We start from the raw sequence: 18,625 nt of genomic DNA, 5'->3' as shown, positions 1-18,625 counted from the left end.
ATGTATGTAGTATGTATGTAGCATGCATGTAGTATGTATGTAGTATGTATGTAGCATGCAGTATGTATGTAGCATGCATGTAGTATATATGTAGTATGTAGTATGTATGTAGCATGCATGTAGTATGTATGTAGTATATATGTGGCATGTATGTAGCATGTAGTATGTATGTAGCATGCAGTATGTATGTAGCATGCATGTAGTATGTATGTATGTAGCATGCATGTAGTATATATGTAGTATGTATGTAGCATGTAGTATGTATGTAGCATGCATGTAGTATATATGTGGTATGTATGTAGCATGTAGTATGTATGTAGCATGCATGTAGTATGTATGTAGTGTTTTTTTTTTACATTTAACACATTAGCCGGATGATGGGACTACTACTGTCCCATCATTGGCTAATGTGTCAATCACTGTCATGGTAGCAGGCATCGCCAGATGGGACTTGTAGTCCCATCGGATGATGCTTGCACAGACCCCTGGACATCAGCACAGCCCCCCGGCAGGCCGGCACAGCCCCCCGGCAGGCCGGTACAGACCCCCACAGGGTGCACAGACCACCGGCAGGCCGGCACAGACCCCCGGCAGGCCGGTACAGACCCCAGGCAGTCCACACAGCCCCCCGGCAGGCCGGCAGAGACCCCCGGAAGGCCCGAAATGACGGCGCATCATGATGCGCACACACCGCGCATCATGATGACGTCATTTCGGCTGTCAATCAACTTTGAACTTCCGATTCCGATGCCGACTTCCGATATTGAAAAAATATCGGAAGTCGGTATCGGAATTCCGATACAGCAAGTATCGGCCGATACCCGATACTTGCGGTATCGGAATGCTCAACACTAGTGAAGAATCAACAACAAGTGGGACACAATTGTGAAGTTGAGCAAAATGTATTGGTTATTTTAAATTTTTGTGGAAATTCAAAAACTGAAAAGTGGGGTGTGCAATATTATTCATCCCCTTTTCTTTCAGTGCAGCAAACTCACTCCAAATGTTCATTGTGGATCTCTAAATGATCCAATGTTGTACTAAATGACTAATGAGGATAAATATAATCCACCTGTGTGTAATCAAGTCTCCATATAAATGCACCTGCTCTAGTCTCAGGGTTCTGTTTGAAGCACAGAAAGCATCATGAAGACCAAGAAACACAACAAGCAGGTCCGTGATACTGTTGTGGAGAAGTTTAAAGCTGGATTTGGATACAAAATGATTTCCAAAACTTTAAACATCCCAAGGAACACTGCAGGCGATCATATTGAAATGGAAGGAGTATCATACCACTGCAAATCTACCAAGACCCGGCCGCCCCTCTAAACTTTCATCTCAAGCAAGGAGAAGACTGATCAAAGAAGCAGCCAAGAGGCCCATGATCACTCTGGATGAACTGCAGAGATCTACAGCTGAGGTGGGACAGTCTGTCCATAGTGCAACAATCAGTCATACACTGCACAAATCTGGCCTTTATGGAAGAGTGGCAAGAAGAAAGCCATTTCTCAAAGATATCCATAAAAAGTGTTGTTTAAAGTTTGCAACAAGCCACCTGGGAGACACACCAAACATGTGGAAGAAGGTGCTCTGGTCAGATGAAACCAAAATCGAACTTTTTGGCAACAATGCCAAACGATATGTTTGGCGTAAAGGCAACACAGCTCATCACCCTGAACACACCACCCCCACTGTCAAACATGGTGGTGGCAGCATCATGGTTTGGGCCTGCTTTTCTTCAGCAGGGACAGGGAAGATGGTTAAAATTGATGGGAAGATGGATGGAGCCAAATACAGGACCATTCTTGAAGAAAACCTGTTGGAGTCTGCAAAAGACCTGAGACTGGGACGGATATTTGTCTTCCAACAAGACAATGATCCCAAACATAAAGCAAAATCTACAATGCAATGGTTCACAAATAAACGTATCCAGGTGTTAGAATGGCCAAGTCAACGTACAGACCTGAATCCAATCGAGAATCTGTGGAAAGAGCTGAAAACTGCTGTTCACAGACGATCTCCATCAAACCTCACTAAGCTCGAGCTGTTTGCCAAGGAAGAATGGGCAAGAATTTCAGTCTCTCGATGTACAAACTGATAGAGACATACCGCAAGCTACTTGCAGCTGTAATCACAGCAAAAGGTGGCGCAACAAAGTATTAAGTTAAAGGGGCCAAATAATATTGCACGCCCCACTTTTCAGTTTTTGAATTTCCACAAAAATTTAAAATAACCAATACATTTTGTTCAACTTCACAATTACGTCTCACTTGTTGATTCTTCACCAAAAATTTACATTTGGTATCTTTATGTTTGAAGTATGACATGTGGGATAAGGTTGAAAAGTTCCAGGGGGCTGAATACTTTTGCAAGGCACTGTATTCTGGTCTGAAGTTTGTTTGTCCAGCTTTAGCATTTAGTAAACATGTTCCAAAAAAAATTATGTAATTGCACTTTTTTTTGCAATTTCACCTCATTTGGAATTTTTTTCCCATTTTTCGTTTAAGATTTTACCATATAGTGGCTTACACTATATGGTAAAATCAATGCTGCTGATCAAAATTACAACTCGTCCCACAAAAATAAAGCCCTCATATGGCTATATTGATGGAAAAAAATAAAAAAGTTATGGCTCTGGGAAGAAGGGGAGCAAAAAACGAAAGCGCAAAAAATGGAAAATCCCAAGCTGGTAACAGGGTTAATTAAAAATTCCATACTATTACCTCTCTAATCTCTCTAACTGCTTTTTTTTTACCAACTTGCTGTTTGACATTTCATTTGAGAATACCTAGTACAAAAGAGACATCATCGGGGCAGAAGTTGTGGTTACTACTACAGCCTCTGTCCCCACCCACCCACCAACATGCGTTGTTTGTCAATTTTGATGTATGCGCAAAAGGATCTTGTCACTGTGCCATATTGTTTTTAATTTACAGTGATAGTGTGCTACTTTGCTGACTCTAATGAGAAGTGATGAGTCACCAAGAAAGTGTACTGTCAGTGCACATTGTATTGACAGAATTTGACAACCGACGCAAGCTCAGTAGAGCTAAAAACACAAAAATTATCCGGCACTCAAAGGATTGCTATTAATCAAAAGTTTTTTATTCCAAAGATCATAATCCAAAGTATAACATTTCGGTCTTTTCATTGACGTTCATCAGACTAGGATAAACACACAAAAAATAGAATAGTAGATTCAATATGTGTCATAAACGAGACTTAAATCAATAGGAAACATGCCAAAATAATACAAAATTGTACATGAATATATACAAAAAAAGAATACACATAAATGTGGCTGTATAAACTGATGCAGTATAAATTAATACAGTAATGTACGAGAAACTGAAAGGAAGCCAACTTCTTCCAAAAATATAAAAAGTCAAATGCATAATCTTAATATGACCACAATAGAGATTCAACACCCATTAGAATATAAAGAAAATGATAGAATTTTGAATATTCATGAGATCAATGTAAGTACCACCAAATTCCTAGTTTGCCAGACAAAAGATACAAAGAACTAGCGGATTATGCTAATAGAAGTGAACCCCTTAGATGCAAGAAGTTATGGGGAAATCTGAAAATAATGAAACCACCTGTGTAATTGCCATAAAACTATCAGTGGTAATCAATGTCAAGAAGTGATGGTAAATTTCAGATGTAGCGCTTTACCAAAAATGTGCCATAAGAAGAGGTCCCAGTTTAGGAGCCGGTGAGAAATGCGCTCAGTAGAGCTAGTACTAGCTCAGCCCCTGAAATGGATGACACTGATGCTTAGTTTCAAGATGAAACAGGCTGTGGCAGTTACCTCATTGCTTTGCCTCCTGATGACGTATCATTTGAGTACCTCAGCATACACTGGGGATTCTCAACAAAACTGGAAGTTTGTAGAAAATATTTAATTAAAATATATTAGAAAAGCAATTAGATTATTACATGAAATTGATAGACATCTAGGACTAAATCAGTATCAGCTTGGACCACCCCGTTAAACTAATATTTCATTTTCAGAAGCAGTGTTGCAGCCACTAGTTTTGACCGCTGGTGGAATATAAACCATAATAGTGTCTAGTGTTGCTAAGTAGGTTGATCGCTGCCACCAAGTATGGTTTGGTATGCAACTGGTTACAAAACAAAGTAGTAACTACATTATGCAATCAAAGCAAAGTTAAGTCAGATAAGGTGTAATAAAATGCAGATTGTATACAAGGCAAAGGTCAGCACAATGGTAAAAATGCAAGAATCAGTAATGGTTACAAAGCAGAGATTACTGTAGAACATAAGGGACCTACAGTATGAATTAAAGATTCTCCTACAGACTTTATTGATTAAATCGGATTAAAAATGACTGTTCTACATATTTTCAAAAGTTGTCAGGCTTGGTTATGAAATGAGCCATTTTTTATTATTTTGACCTCCTGAATTCAAATTTGACTATGGAAATATTTAGTTGACTTTTTTCTATGATATCAAAGAGTTTTCCTTTTACTGCTTCATATAATTAATGCAAAAAAAGCTTCAGTACTTTCAAATATTATTATTTTTGCAAATATAAAGATGCTAAATATTTTCTTATACCAATTTTCTGATTTTTTTTTAGCGGAAACTTAGAAGCAGTTACAGAAATTGCAGTACAAAATTTGGTTCTCATTCAGTGACAACTCTTTTTTGTTTTTCTCTTGTACTCCTTCATCTCCTAGAATTGCCAATAGTTATTTAAAAGCATTGATGGATTACATTTTCTTTGATATATTTTCTCCATAGCCGCAACATCTTGGTGAAATCTCTCACCATGCTCGTCGCTCTCTACTCCACAGTTTGATGGAATTAAGTCTAGATGTAAATGTAAGAAATTAATCATTAAGCACATGTTACAGACAAGATCCTTATATACAGATGCTTCTCACAAAATTAGGATATTATCAAAAAGTTCATTTATTTCAGTTCTTCAACACAAAAAAGTGAAACTCATATATTATGTAGGGTCATTACAGACAGAGTGATCTATTTCAAGTGTTTATTTCTCTTAATGTTGATGATTATGGCTTACAGCCAATGAAAACCCAAAAGTCATTATCTCAGTAAATTAGAATACTTTATAGCACCAGCTTGAAAAATGATGTTAAAATCTGAAATTTTGGCTTACTGAAATGTGTGTTCAGTAAATGCACTCAATACTTGGTCGGGGCTCCTTTTGCATCAATTACTGCATCAAAGCAGCGTGGCATGGAGGCAATCAGCCTGTGGCACTGCTGAGGTGTTATGAAAGCCCAGGTTCTTTGATGGCAACCTTCAGTTCATCTGCATTGTTGGGTCTGGTGTCCCTAATTTTCCTCTTGACAATACCCCATTAATTCGCTATGGGGTTAAGGTCAGGCGAGTCTGCTGGCCAATCAAGCACAGTGATACTGTTGTTTTTAAACCAGGTATTGGTACTTTTGGCAGTGTGGACAGGTGCCAAGTCCTGCTGGAGAATGAACTTTCCATTTCCCAAAAGCTTGTCGGCAGAGGGAAGCATGAATTGTTCAAAAATTTACTGGTAGATGGCTGCACTGACTTTGCTCTTGTTAAAACACAGTGGACCTTACACCAGCAGATGACATGGCTCCCCAACCATCACTGGTGTGGAAACTTCACACTAGACCTCAAGCATCTTGAATTGTGTGCCTCTCCACTCTTCCTCCAGACTCTAGGACCTTGATTTCCAAATGAAATGCAAAATTTAGTTTCATCTGAAAACAGCACCTCGGACCACTGAGCAACAGTCCAGTTCTTTTTCTCCTTGGCCCAGGTAAGATGCTTCTGGCATTGTCTATTGGTTATGAGTGGCTTGACACACCATTTGCAACACTTTTAGTCCAGGTCCTGGATAAGTCTGTGAGTGGTGGCTCTCGAAGCAATGACTCCAGCAGAAGTCCACTCCTTGTGAATCTCCCCTAAATTTTTGAATGGCCTTTTCTTAACAACCCTTTCAAGGCTTTGCTTATCCCAGTTTCTTGCGCTCCGTTTCTACCATACTTTTTCCTTCCACTCAACTTTCCATTAATATGCTTGGATACAGCACTCTGTGAACAGCTAGCTTCTTTAGCAATGACCTTTTGTGGCTTTCCCTCCTTGTGGAGTGTGTCAATGACACAGCAGACTTCCCCATGATTGTGGAGCCTACTGAAACAGACTAAGGGACCTTTTTAAATGCTTAGGAAGCCTTTGTAGGTGTTTTTTGTTATTTATTCTAATGTACTGAGATAATGACTTTTGGGTTTTCATTGGCTGTAAGCCATAATCATCAACATTAGCAGAAATAAACATTTGAAATAAATCACTCTGTTTGTAATGACTCTATTTAATGTATGAGTTTCACTTTTTGTATTGAAAAACTGAAATACATTAGCTTTTTGATGATATTGTAATTTTGTGAGAAGCACCTGTATTTTGAAGGGATTCTCAACCAAGTCTTTATAGTTATCTGCTCTTGAGTTTCCCCAAAAAATAGTTACCACTAATGAAAATACTACCCATAAAGCCTTTTTCTTGCCCTGCAACAAACGGAGAATCACCTCATCTTGAAGAAGCTTGTAAATCTTTGGTTCAATAAAAATTCCTTTTTTTTACCTTTGGTTCACCCAACCTTGGAAATGTATCAATGAGATATTTGAATGCTTTTGCATTTTTATCCATTGCCTTTACAAAGTTCTTCTTTAGGCCCAACTTGATATGCAATAGTGGTAACAAAATCTTATGTGGGTTAACAAGTGCTGGATGCGGGATATCTTTACTCCCTGGCTGAAGTGAATGTCAGAGAGGCCAGTCTCTTTTATTGTATTAATATTCTCTTGCACAACTATCCCACTCACACAGAAATCAGCAGTACTTTGTTTATCCACCTTGAAGACCAATTAAGAGGGCAAACATCTTGAAGTCAGAGGGGCCACAAATGTTGGTCATGATTCAGGAACCTCAACAGCTGTTTCATGTTTTAATAGGTTTCTTTCATGTGGACTGCATAACCAACTGAAATTGAAGGCTGTCACGAGGACCTGGATGCACCACCTCCAGCAGGGCGAATTTCAGACTGGGACAGGGAAGCCTGGATACACCGCCTCCGGAGCTGGGCAAATTTAGACAAAGTAAAGGGGAACACCGGGGAAACAGTTACAATGGTGGGCCCTGCGATAGGGAACGGGGACATGGAGACCTCCTGCACTCCCCTGAGGCAGTATCCCTAAACTCCTAACGATCCCTATACATGTTCCTCACCTGTCGCCGAGCTGGATACCTCAATCCCTAGCTCGCCCTGCATCTATCCCTGACTAGTGAACTCGACGTTCCAGGCACTAATCCCACCACTGTACTAATACACACACAAGGAAAAATATAACAAACAGGGAAAACTCCACTTAGCTTTGCTCTGTTGCTATTGCTCCCAGCAACAGAGTCCAGCACCCGAATACAGCTTCCATCTGAAGCTGTTACACCAAAGCTCCGACTGAGCTGCATGGAACTCCTCTCTATAGCTCCTTTCTTCACCAAAGTTGGTTGGAAATGAACAATATCATCAACAGTGATTGAGAACACCTGACACTCCTTGATGCGTAGGAGCCAGGGTAATCTCACCTGCTTGGTAATTTACGTGTAATGACCCCAGCAGCCACCGGGGCCAAGACAGAACTAAAACAACTACAGTGTAATAACCCCAGTGGCCACCGGGGGCAAAACTAAACTTGAGCCAAAGGCAAGGAAAAAAAAGGTTACATGTGCTAACTCTGTCAGAATCCAACCTGGATCATGACACAGGCATCACATTAACATTATGCAGCAAGACTGCATTTAGACTTGTTTTGAATAAATCGATGAAGAACCTACATTCTTCTGAGCTTGCGTTAAACTGTTGATGTTGTTGCACACCACAAAATTGCCCTCCACGAAGAAGTATTGGACAAGTTCTTTATGACAGTTGCGGAACAAAGAAATCCCAACATCATCTGCTATAAGATTCCAATGCTGTAGCCTGGAACCTAAGACTTTTGGGCAGATCCAAATGTCTAGCAATCTGTTCATTTTGCTTTACAAGGTGTGGTTCATTTGAGGTTGCTGACAGAACAACCTCTTTGGTCAGGTCAGGCTCTTTGACCTTTCTCGGCGCATGCGCACTGCGATAATTTGCTACGCTTGTGCAGGAACACAATGCCAAGGACACTTTGTGGATGACATAGAGTCATGTCATCCACACGAAGCACAGGAGGACGGCATCTAAAGAAGAAGGGAATCATCAGACCAAGACCTGCGACACCTCTCTGACCCGATCGCCTCACAGGTGAGTATAATAAAAGGTTGTTTTTTTCTTTTCTTGCAGGGCAGATTGGGGGCATAAATGCAGCATATTAGAATGCTGTATATGAGGGCTAAAAGGTTGTGGTCTTCCCTTTAAACCTAAGCCTATATTTGTGTAGAATCCAGCATGTTTCCTTGTGAATCAGGAGTCATGCAAAGGTGCAGACAATCTGTATACACATCTATAAGTTTATGGCTTTGTGCAACTCATTGTATAGAATGGAAATAGAGCCATGTGCATGAAGTATTACATATAAACATAATTGATGCTACGCCACAGCTATCCTTGTAAGTCACATAGACTTTAGCAGTAGTGATTGGGCTCAGTGATTGGTAGCAGCAGTCATGGGCTCTCTAACCATGATATCACCACTGCAACCAGTCAATGAAGATCTGGAGCAGCAGTGGTTGCTGAAGAAGTGTGAATATGCTTGTGGTGTCATTTTTAACACGAGCAAACAGCTTGATGTGTAGAAATGATAAAACCCCTTTAAATGCATTTTATTGCAATTTTCGTTTATTTTTTTTCAGCAGATCTCATGCAGATGGATAGCAGCCTGACTGAATATACATTCACCTGAACATCTGTGGCACCTCTGAGGCTTCAGTCGCCACAGAGGTACTGCACCTTCTCCTAAGGTGTGGTACCCCACCATCCAGGTAGGGTGGGAACCCCCTTTCACATTCCAACACCTGCACCCCACACACAGGATAGTTCAGCAGGGACCCATCCATGCTTTATGCTGGAAAGGTCATAGGGTGCCTTTTGTGGTCCCTGGCTTCGTAACACGAGAGGTGCTGGGGAGGCGGGTGGAGTTAGCTATAAAAGAGAGGGAAGGTGTAGGATTTCAGGTCAGTCTGACGGGAGGTCAGGCGAGTGGAGTTCAGTTCTGAAGTTAGTTTTGAGTTCAGTTTGAGTTCAGTTTAGAAAGAGTGCTGCAGCTGCCTCAGTGATCTGAGCCAGCTGGCACGGGAAGGAAGAGAAGGAGAAAGAGACGCAGACGGGAGACTACAGATTCCATAAGCGAGATAGAATAGGTCGGAACAAAGGAGAATAGAAGGACGGTGGGAAGCAGGTTGAGAAAGAGAGAGAACCCTTCCAGTCCAGAGCGCAGAGGCCGGGGCCCGGTCCCCGAGGTTGATTAGATCTTTATGTTCGGCATCAGACACCGGAGGAGTAGTGAGCCATTAACGCCTTACTCCCATCATAGACTTGGGACACACCAGCAACTGGATAGTGAGCCGGGACGCAGAGAGGAGTCCCCGAAGCAGGCTACAGCTGTCTGTCATACAAGTAGAGACTAGGAACACCTAGAGAGAGGTATTCCAGGGTAACTAAGTACTGGAGTGCTTTGCACCTAAAGGCGCATTGGAGGAGTCGTTCAGTGAGGTGCATATTGGTGGAGTGTGGAGGGGATAATCCTATCCTGCCTGGGGCCCTGACCTGAAGAACACAGTGCAGAGGCAGGCCGTTGTGTGAACTGCAAACAGTGAGTAAAGCTTTGGAACCGCATACTCTGGCGTCCTCCAGTTATTCCAGCACTGCTACATCTGGGTACCTGCACCTACACCAACTGCGCCTCCCCATTACTTCATCTACACTGCCCTGGGACTACAGCTCCGCCAGTGGGGAGCTTTACCATCTAAGCTGCGCATACCATCAGTCCCAGAGGATCTGCCCGCAGCGTCGGCCTGACATCACACTTGCCGAGCACCACAGGTGGCGTCACGAACTATTCCAATAAACTTTAACACCATTAACATCACCGCCATTGATATTGGGCGTCCAGGGCCACAGACCGGGTCACTGCTGCTGTGACACATTCCCCCTGACACCGGCCCGGTGCCGAGTATCCCGCTGCCCTGGGTGTGAGGGCGACCCACATCCACTTAGGCTTTGCTTACATCTGTATTTGGGCTCCTATTTACTGTACGAGAAACCACATTACTCTGACAGATCTGTTGCATGGTGAATACCAGCATCATCAGACAGTCCCAATAATGGGGGTGCCAGGTCCTGTCAAGATTTCCAATGTTTTGACAGTGCATGCAGTACTATGTTTCCTGTAAAATATGACTGACTCTACAACAGAGGGTCCGAGCCTCCAACAAGCGCTCATCATTCACTGTGCAGCAGGAAAGGGAGAGCAAATCTGCAACATCGTACATGTACACATTAATGCTATGTTCCCACGATCCTGAAGTAGCAGCGCTTTGGACGTAGCATATGTTCACTGCATCCAAAGCCCTGCTTTTTATTGAACGCAGGTATTGCATCCAAAACATTCTATTGATGTGATTTATTTTGCAGACAATATTGAAAAAAGAAACAGCACTCACCATTGCTTCTTAAAAAAGGTTAATGTCCTTTATTCTATGTGGCGGGACAGTCCTTTAACATGCAGGGGGAGCAGGGAAGTGAAGGAGGACAATAGCCTTTTCACACCTATCCCAGCGCTTCTGCTGGTCCAAAACCTTTTTTTTTCAATATTGAATGCATTTGGTCTTCAGCACAGTTTTCATGCACCACCTAGCTCACTATCAGGTGGTATGCTTTATACTAAGGACTGATTCAGACTGCAGTCAATACTTTGGTGGTGTTTTTTCTGCTTTTTCTTTTTTTGCTATTTCTCTTGCAGAGACTAGTGTCTCTTCAAGAGAGATTGACAGACTGTGGTCTTAATAGACGCCCTCATGTCAGTGTCTGCGGGTGATTCGCAGGCGTCTATGGACGCATAGTGGACATGGGATTTTTAGAAATTCCATCCACTATGCTGCCACTTGTGGCCGCTGCGGGTCTAACACAGCATAAAGGCACAGCGGCAAACCCACAGCAATTACTGAATGTGGGTACACAGCCTAGAAGGACATTGGTTGACGGCTTCCATGAACACGTGCTTCCAATGCTGCTAGTCTCTGTACTTTCTCTTTTGGCTGCCATGTTTATGCAGGGCAGTATTTAGTACCACACTTTATATCATCATGCACTGCCATATACACCTGGCTTGATTACTTCCCATTACAAGATCCTTTTTCTTTGTTACTGAAAAAATAATTGTTATCTGTGGCATGATTGATAAATGTGAATGCCATTCACTGATGCAAAGAGTTGCTGTGGCTGTCTGGGGCACTGCCAAGTCCTTTTGTTTAGTGGCATTGACTGTGCGCCATCTTGCTAGAGAAGAAAAAAAAACCTGTCCTTCTCCAAGATGGCGTCGCCCATGCCTGCACAGTAGCAACACTTGGCGATCGCTAAAAACTGCCACTGCGCAGGTGCGGACAGCACCATCTTGGAAGAGGTGTTTTTTTTTTCCTTCTCTAGCAAGATGGCTCTGCTTTTGCATGCACAATAGCAGCTATTGGATCACAGCTATGTACATCGATAGCTGATACTGTGCAGTCACGGCGGGTGCCATTTAAAAAAATTTTTTATATGCACCTCAGGAAAAGCTCAAACACATTAAACATGCGATTATGCTGCAGCACAGGTACCACGGGTGGCACCTGCCTACAGAAGGTTTTTTTTTATTCAGTGTGTACAGATATTCATTATGTAAGCTATGGGGCAGGTCAGTGAGGGATTAGTGACCTGTCAGCAGTCTGCAAAATGACTACCTAATCAGAGGCCAACATGAAGACCCCCCACAGGCCGCCCCTCAGCGCGAGCATATCATAAACTCAAAACTAAAAATTAAAATTAAAAAACAACCACCAGACAGATTTCATCAACCAAAGTATCATTTTAATCAGTATAACAGCACCAACCTGACACTGGCTGTAGGTTACTGTGCACAATCCTGCTGATAGGTTCATTTTAAGCAATATGACAAACAAATAAAAATACTTAAAAAATCCAACTCTGTAGATTTTTTGGTCACAACTTCCACAAATCTTTTCCTTATTAGAATTCAATGTACAGTAAGTTATACGTGTATCTGCGACTTGCATGGAACAATGTAGGGATTTGGCTGTTTTTACAGCCAAAATTGCCAATCTAAAATAGTCACACAGCAGCAAGTTGCAATGAGTTACATATATGTTTTTGGACTCGCAAGAAAATCAAATATATGTCACATGGCACAAAACTCTGTAGACTAAAAGTTGTTTATGTTGCACTTATGAAATTGAAAAGGCTAAGTAATGAGACTTACAAATCCAATAAACATGCAGGGATGGCCTGACAGCCACTGTAATGCCGTAGCCATCATGGTAATGGCATTACTGTGATTGCCTGGCCGCATTACCTTATCAGAGGTTATAAAAGGACGAACGCCATCAAGCTCGGCAAACTGTTGCAACTGCACAGCTCAGAGACAGTTATGATTGGAGGGAGAGAGTAGTTGTCCAGGCCTGTGTGCACAACTTTAGGAATCAAAGTCATCTAGTGGTGATACTATGCTGAACCATCAAACTAAAAGTCTTTCTAAAGGCTAATCTTGTGCTTTGCAATTTCTATGCCTAGGGACAGCTGCTGGTACAGGGAGTGTGGCTGAATACAGCCTTTAAGCAGGGCTTTGCAGTCTGTTGCTGAATATATAGCTGCTGCAGGTGACCACATTTTTGGGGGGTAAAAATATTGACTGTATTGTTATTCATACAGTGTAATCTGCTATGTAGGAAATTATGATGGTTTGAAACAAAAAAAAAAAAAAAGATTGGCCTGCTGCTGGTGACTAATTTTTTTGTTCCAAAAATTGACTATTGTCATCCATACTGTTTAACCTGTTTTGCGTGAAATTATCATTTTATTCCCTCATTGCACAGCCCCTTATTTAATTCCCCCATCAGCACAGCCCCTCCCCTCATTTTATCCCCCATCATCACAGCATCAAGAATTAAAAAAAAAAAAAAAAAACCTCATACCTGTTCACTGTTTCCTCTTCTGTGAAGTGCAGTAGTTGACACTGGATGGCACAATGATGTCACTCAATCGAACCCCCCCAACAAGGCCCAATAACCTGCATCTTGCTTGGAGAGCTTGGCAGAGCAAAGGAGATGAAAGCAGTGCACACAGCAATTGTATTCACAGTTGATTGCAGGGAGGGAGCGACGGCATTAATGAAGGGCAGAGAAAGGGGTGAGCAGTGACTGACACTGCTCCCATGTGTGCCCGTCACTGCTGAATGTCTGCGGCCAGAAAGATGCTGGGCAACTGCAGACATTCAGAATTTTTTTTTAAGGTGCCTACCCAGCCTACCTCTTTTCCCAGCCCTGGTTGGAATGCCACGGTAAACAGACTTATAGACCATCTAATCCTCCCCTGTGAAGTTAAATATGCATATTACCTTCGTGGAGAGAAAGAGGACTTGAACCCTAGTGCCACCTATTAGATGTAACAATCCTAGAAGTCAATATCGACCCTTTAACTAGCCTATCCTCATGACTTAGGATGAAAACCAAACCAGAAACTCAATTTGCAGATATGTGCAAAGCATGAGATCTGATTTGGCTGTATGAGAGGCCTCTGACTGAGGTCTAAGGGATAACGTTTCTCCCTATGGACAGTGGCTTGCCTAACATGCCAGAGTAAGGATATTTGTAGTTATTGTTTAAGTGTTACTCCATAATAACCAAAGATCAAACAAATATATACAAGCAATAAATATTTTATTAAAGGACTCAACTTGCATAATAAAATAAATTTTAGAGCAATGAAAAAAAGGGGAGGCCAATGAGGGACACAATGCAATGAAAATAGGAAAATATACAAAAGGTATCCACCAGATGGCAGAATACTAACACTGAATAGTGGCAAATAAGTTTATATGAAAATGAACATGTCTTCAGAATTGGTGCAGTGTAATACACAAAATTGGATCAATATCAAGGGAACACATTCAGTTGAAACCAGAAGTTTACATACACTATATAACAAGACACATATGCATGTTTTTCTCAATATCTGACAAGAAATCAGAATAAATCTTTCCTGTGTTAGGCATTGGGTTCCTATTGCTGCACAGCAGGAATCCCGAGCCTTGCATTCAGCAGTCTCCCATTCCTCTCCGGCCACAGAGGAGGCTGCTCAGCAGACTCATCAATCCAGACGCTCTGCTCAGACCAGCTCTGTAGGTTTAGTTACTGTTGCTGGCACCTCTGGTGCAGCTATAGCAACGCATGCTGGCCAGCAACGAGCTGCTCCAGGGACTAAGTCCTCTTTTCGGTCCACTGAGCATGCCCGTGGGACGACCTCTCATTGGAGATCGGAGATCACATGCTCAGGTCCTTCTCTGGCTCGGATTGGACCATCAGAAAGGTCATGAAGGTCCCGGAAGGACGTTGCTAAAAAAGGGTCGCATGGCCGCTCGTATAGACTCAAATAGTTTGGAGTGTATGATGATGGATGCATGTATCTAGTGACTGACTCGTTATGAAACCCCTTCCCTTTTGATACGTATGTTGGTAGGGTTTAGAGTCCGAGTCAGCACCTGTCAGTGGCTAGTCTATAGGCCACAGTGCATACCAGCCGTCTGCACACTAGCATCCGATGGTGTCGCCCACTGCAGGGCACTATCGAACCGCGGCAAGTGACAGCCACGCCGGTGCAACGCCTTGTGCAACCTGTGCGCTTATCTGGCCCAACCCATGGCGATTAGTGGCGTCCGCTTGAGCGGCACTGTGCACACTTGCACGCATTATTTATTTAACCCTTGCTGGCATCGCAGTCGCGGTGCCGAGCGCTAGCAGTCTAGAGGGACTTCAGTCCTGCGGTCTAAGGGCTGAGTTCTGTGACTATACGCTAGCGCTCACACTGCCGAGCTCTGTGAGCAATAACAGGCTACGGCATTTATTATTTGGCGGTTGTGTGGCTCTGTGAGATAACAGAGTCCGCTTCTGTACACATTGGGTGAGGTTAATCCCGTGTGTTCCATTATTATACCGCCATATTGCGTCCGCCAATACCGAGCAGCAGTTAACACCTCTGCATGGTGGACCCCAGGCTGCGAACGCACCTATATGCCATCTTTATTATTTGGTGCGCTCCGCCAGCCCGTAACATCCTGTTTTAGGTCAATTAGGATTAACTTAATGATTAATATTTGCCAAATGCCAGAATAATGAGACAGCGAGAGAGAGCGAGAGAGAATGTTTTAAGGCATTTTTATTACTTACTGCAAAGTCAAAAGTTTATATACATTTCATTATTATTTGGTACCATTGCCTTTAACCTGAATGACTTGGGTCAAACGTTTGGGATATCCTTCCACAAGCTTCTCACGATAGTTGGTCGAAATTTGGGCCCATTCCTCCTGACAAAACTGATGTAACTGATCCAGGTTTGTTGGTCGCCTTGCTCGCACCTGCATTTTCAGCTTTGCCCATAAATTTTCAATAGATCAGGGCTTTGTGATGGCCACTCTAAAACATTGACTTTGTTATCCTGAAGCCACTTTGTCACAATTTTGGCAGTACGCTTTAGGTCATTGTCCATTTGGAAGACCCATTTCCGCCCAAGCTTTAACTTCCTGGCTGATGTCTTGAGATGTTCCTTCAGTATTGCAAATAATCTTCTTTTCTCATGATGTCATCTATTTTATGAAGTGCACCAGTCTCTCCTGCAGCAAAACAACCTCACAACATGATGCTGCCACCCCTGTGGTGTTCTTAGGTTTCCAAGCTTCTTCCTTTTTCCGCCAAACGTAATGATGGTCATTATGCCCAAAAAGTTAAATTTTTCTTTCATCAGACCACAGGACATGTCTACAAAAATTAAGGTCTTTGATCCATTAATTTGTTGTTTTTATGTTTCCTTTGGTGTAATGACTTCTTCCTGGCAGAGTGTTCTTTCAGCCCATGTTGATACAGTACTCGTTTCACTGTGGATATTGACACAATCTTGCCAGCTTCTGCCATCATCTTCACAAGTTCTTTTGCTTTTGTCCTTGGGTTGATATGCACATGTCGGACCAATGCACGTTCTTCTCTGGGACAAAGAACCTGTCTCCTTCCTGATCAGTATGATGGCTGGACATTCCCATCTTGTTTGTACTTGCATATAATTGTTTGTATAGATAAACGAGGCACCTTCAGGTATCTTGAAATTGTATCCAAGGGTGAACCAGAACCATTGTGCAAGTCCACAATTCTCTTCCCGATATCTTGGCTGATTTCTTGAGACTTTCCCATGATGCTACACAAAGAAGCAGTGAGTTTCAGGTGTGCACTAAAATACATCCAAAGGTGTGTCTCTTATTAACTCAGATGTTGCCAAAAACATATAAGAAGCTTCCAAACACATGACATCATCATATGGGCAGTCCAGAATTGTTTAAAGCCATAGTTATCTTAGCATATGTAAAATTTTGACTTTGCATTAAGTAATAAAATTGCCTTAATACATTCTCTCTCACAATTTGTTTACCAACCAAATACATTAAAAACACCTATAAAAAGTGTGCAATAAGAGTAATTTGGATTGAATTAGCACTAAAATGTATATTATATTTCTAAAAACCCCAATAAATTAGAAAAGTAGATGCAACTGAAATAAACCCAAACCCACTCATTGCATGTCAATAAACCAAAATTGCCTAAAGAAACTAATATGTATTAATAAATCTATAAAATGATAATGTAAATATGTAAACTAGAAACCTATAATGTAGAAAATTATAGTGTAGAAATATAATTTACTAATAAATCTATAAAACTATAATGTAAAAAAAAGAAAATGAATGAATTCCAATTGTGGCTGTGTAGAGAAAAAAGAGGAAAGGGTCTAGAACCGAACCTTAGTGCAAACCTAACACAAAGCAAAGAGAAGTAATCGAGCTATTAAATGGTACACTGAACGAGATAAATGTGTGCATGTGCAGCCTGACTGAAAGTGTAATGATTTTCTGCATAGCACATGTAATGCATATTGTTTTAAAAACTTGAGTCCCAGTAGGGAGAGTAATTGGAATAATTATTCCATCTAGGGTACGTTTTGTAGTCTATGACAAAGCTTTAGAATAATACTGTAGGCTTATACATGAATTACTCAGTTCACGATGAGTGGTGGAAAACCAAGCTCCGCTGTGTCAATGTATACAAATGATAAAAAGTAATGGTTACTGTATACATACTAGCACACTAAGGTGTAGATATTTTAACAATTAAGATTTGCAAGATTACTAATTATCAGATAGATATCAACTAACAATGTTTAGTCTTTCTGCTTTTAGATTATAAAAGTACATGCACAAAATAGGCATTAATTCATTTCTTTGTATTTCTTTCTAGCCTTTAAAGGACCAGACAAATGGTGGTTAAAATGTTTTCAAGTACATCCGCACTTTTTCTCTTTGTTTTCACTTCTGCATCTTTGAATGTAAAAGCCACAACTGAAGTAACTCCAACCAAGGGCCATTCACATGCTGCAACTTCAATAAGCACAGATATTTTGCCTCCTGACACACCAGCTTTTACATTAGGAGAAGCTACAGTGTATCCTCTCTTGAACTCAAGTACAAATTCAACATTTAATGGCAGCTCCACAACTGAGCACTCATCTAAGCTGTCACATGTAACTATGTCTGCACCTGTGAGCAACAGTCCTGAGACTGGATCTGTTACTGAGTCCACAACTTTACATTTACCAAAAACTGGATACATCAGCAGCACAGTCAATGCTTCCACAACTCTGAATTCATCTGTTGCTACATCTAAGACAGGACAAGAGAGCAGCACAGTTAGTAACAGCAATAACACAAAAAGCGATCTTCCAACCCAAGAATCATCAACTCTTCATCTAAATGTAACAACTCAACCAGCGGAGACAAACACAACCTTAATGTCAGGTAGGCTGGCAATTTTTTCATATTGGTCTCTGTAAAATGGAAGCTAAAATAATTACCCATCATTAAAGATGATCACATCGATCAACTGCAAATTGGCTTTGATTCTTATTTGATGAGCATTGTAGGTCAGTGAAGGTTCAAACAATTTGTGATTTGATTAACAAGGAAAAAAAAGGCAGACACAGCTGTGGGGGATTCCCTATTATGCCTTTCACATTGCCTTTCACATCACATGGTCTAGCACAGCCAATTGGAGGGAACTATCACAGGGGTTATAATTAATGCAGGCCAGTCAAGCAGAGATCATTTTAAGGTTTTACAGCCTATTGACAGGAGATCAAAGCGCAATGCTCATTTCAAATATGGATAGAAAATGTTTTTTAAAAAATCTGAAAGTGGTATATAATAATACAAAGATACAGATGATATAGGGAGGTGCTGTACCTTCAGAGTCAGTGTGACTGTGAATTGATTGAGCTGAGATATCCTTCTGTACAGGAACTTAA

The 18,625-nt window shown here is 41.5% G+C and overlaps 1 protein-coding gene across 7 annotated transcripts in view; it reads left to right on the top strand.

Moving 5' to 3' along the window:
• The window catches only part of LOC141099064 (uncharacterized), a 52,405-nt gene that overhangs the window by 14,903 nt on the left and 18,877 nt on the right, over positions 1 to 18,625 (top strand). For 3 of the 7 annotated variants that reach the window (XM_073587101.1, XM_073587094.1, XM_073587095.1), the window contains exon 2: positions 17,563 to 18,119. In XM_073587101.1, the coding sequence (XP_073443202.1) occupies positions 17,582 to 18,119 (538 nt within the window). In that variant the 5' untranslated portion in view covers positions 17,563 to 17,581. Of the gene's footprint in view, positions 1 to 8,868; positions 8,998 to 9,027; positions 9,828 to 17,562; positions 18,120 to 18,625 lie in introns of those variants that run through there. The other 4 variants (XM_073587096.1, XM_073587099.1, XM_073587098.1 and 1 more) reach the window with 3 other exon arrangements.

This window comes from Dendrobates tinctorius, unplaced genomic scaffold (genome assembly GCF_039654945.1).
Source record: "Dendrobates tinctorius isolate UK_male_01 unplaced genomic scaffold, ASM3965494v1 ptg000098l, whole genome shotgun sequence".
In the NCBI taxonomy this organism is placed as follows: Eukaryota; Metazoa; Chordata; class Amphibia; order Anura; family Dendrobatidae; genus Dendrobates; species Dendrobates tinctorius.
Note: the sequence above shows the minus strand (reverse complement) of the source record. Positions and strands in the feature narration are given on the sequence as shown.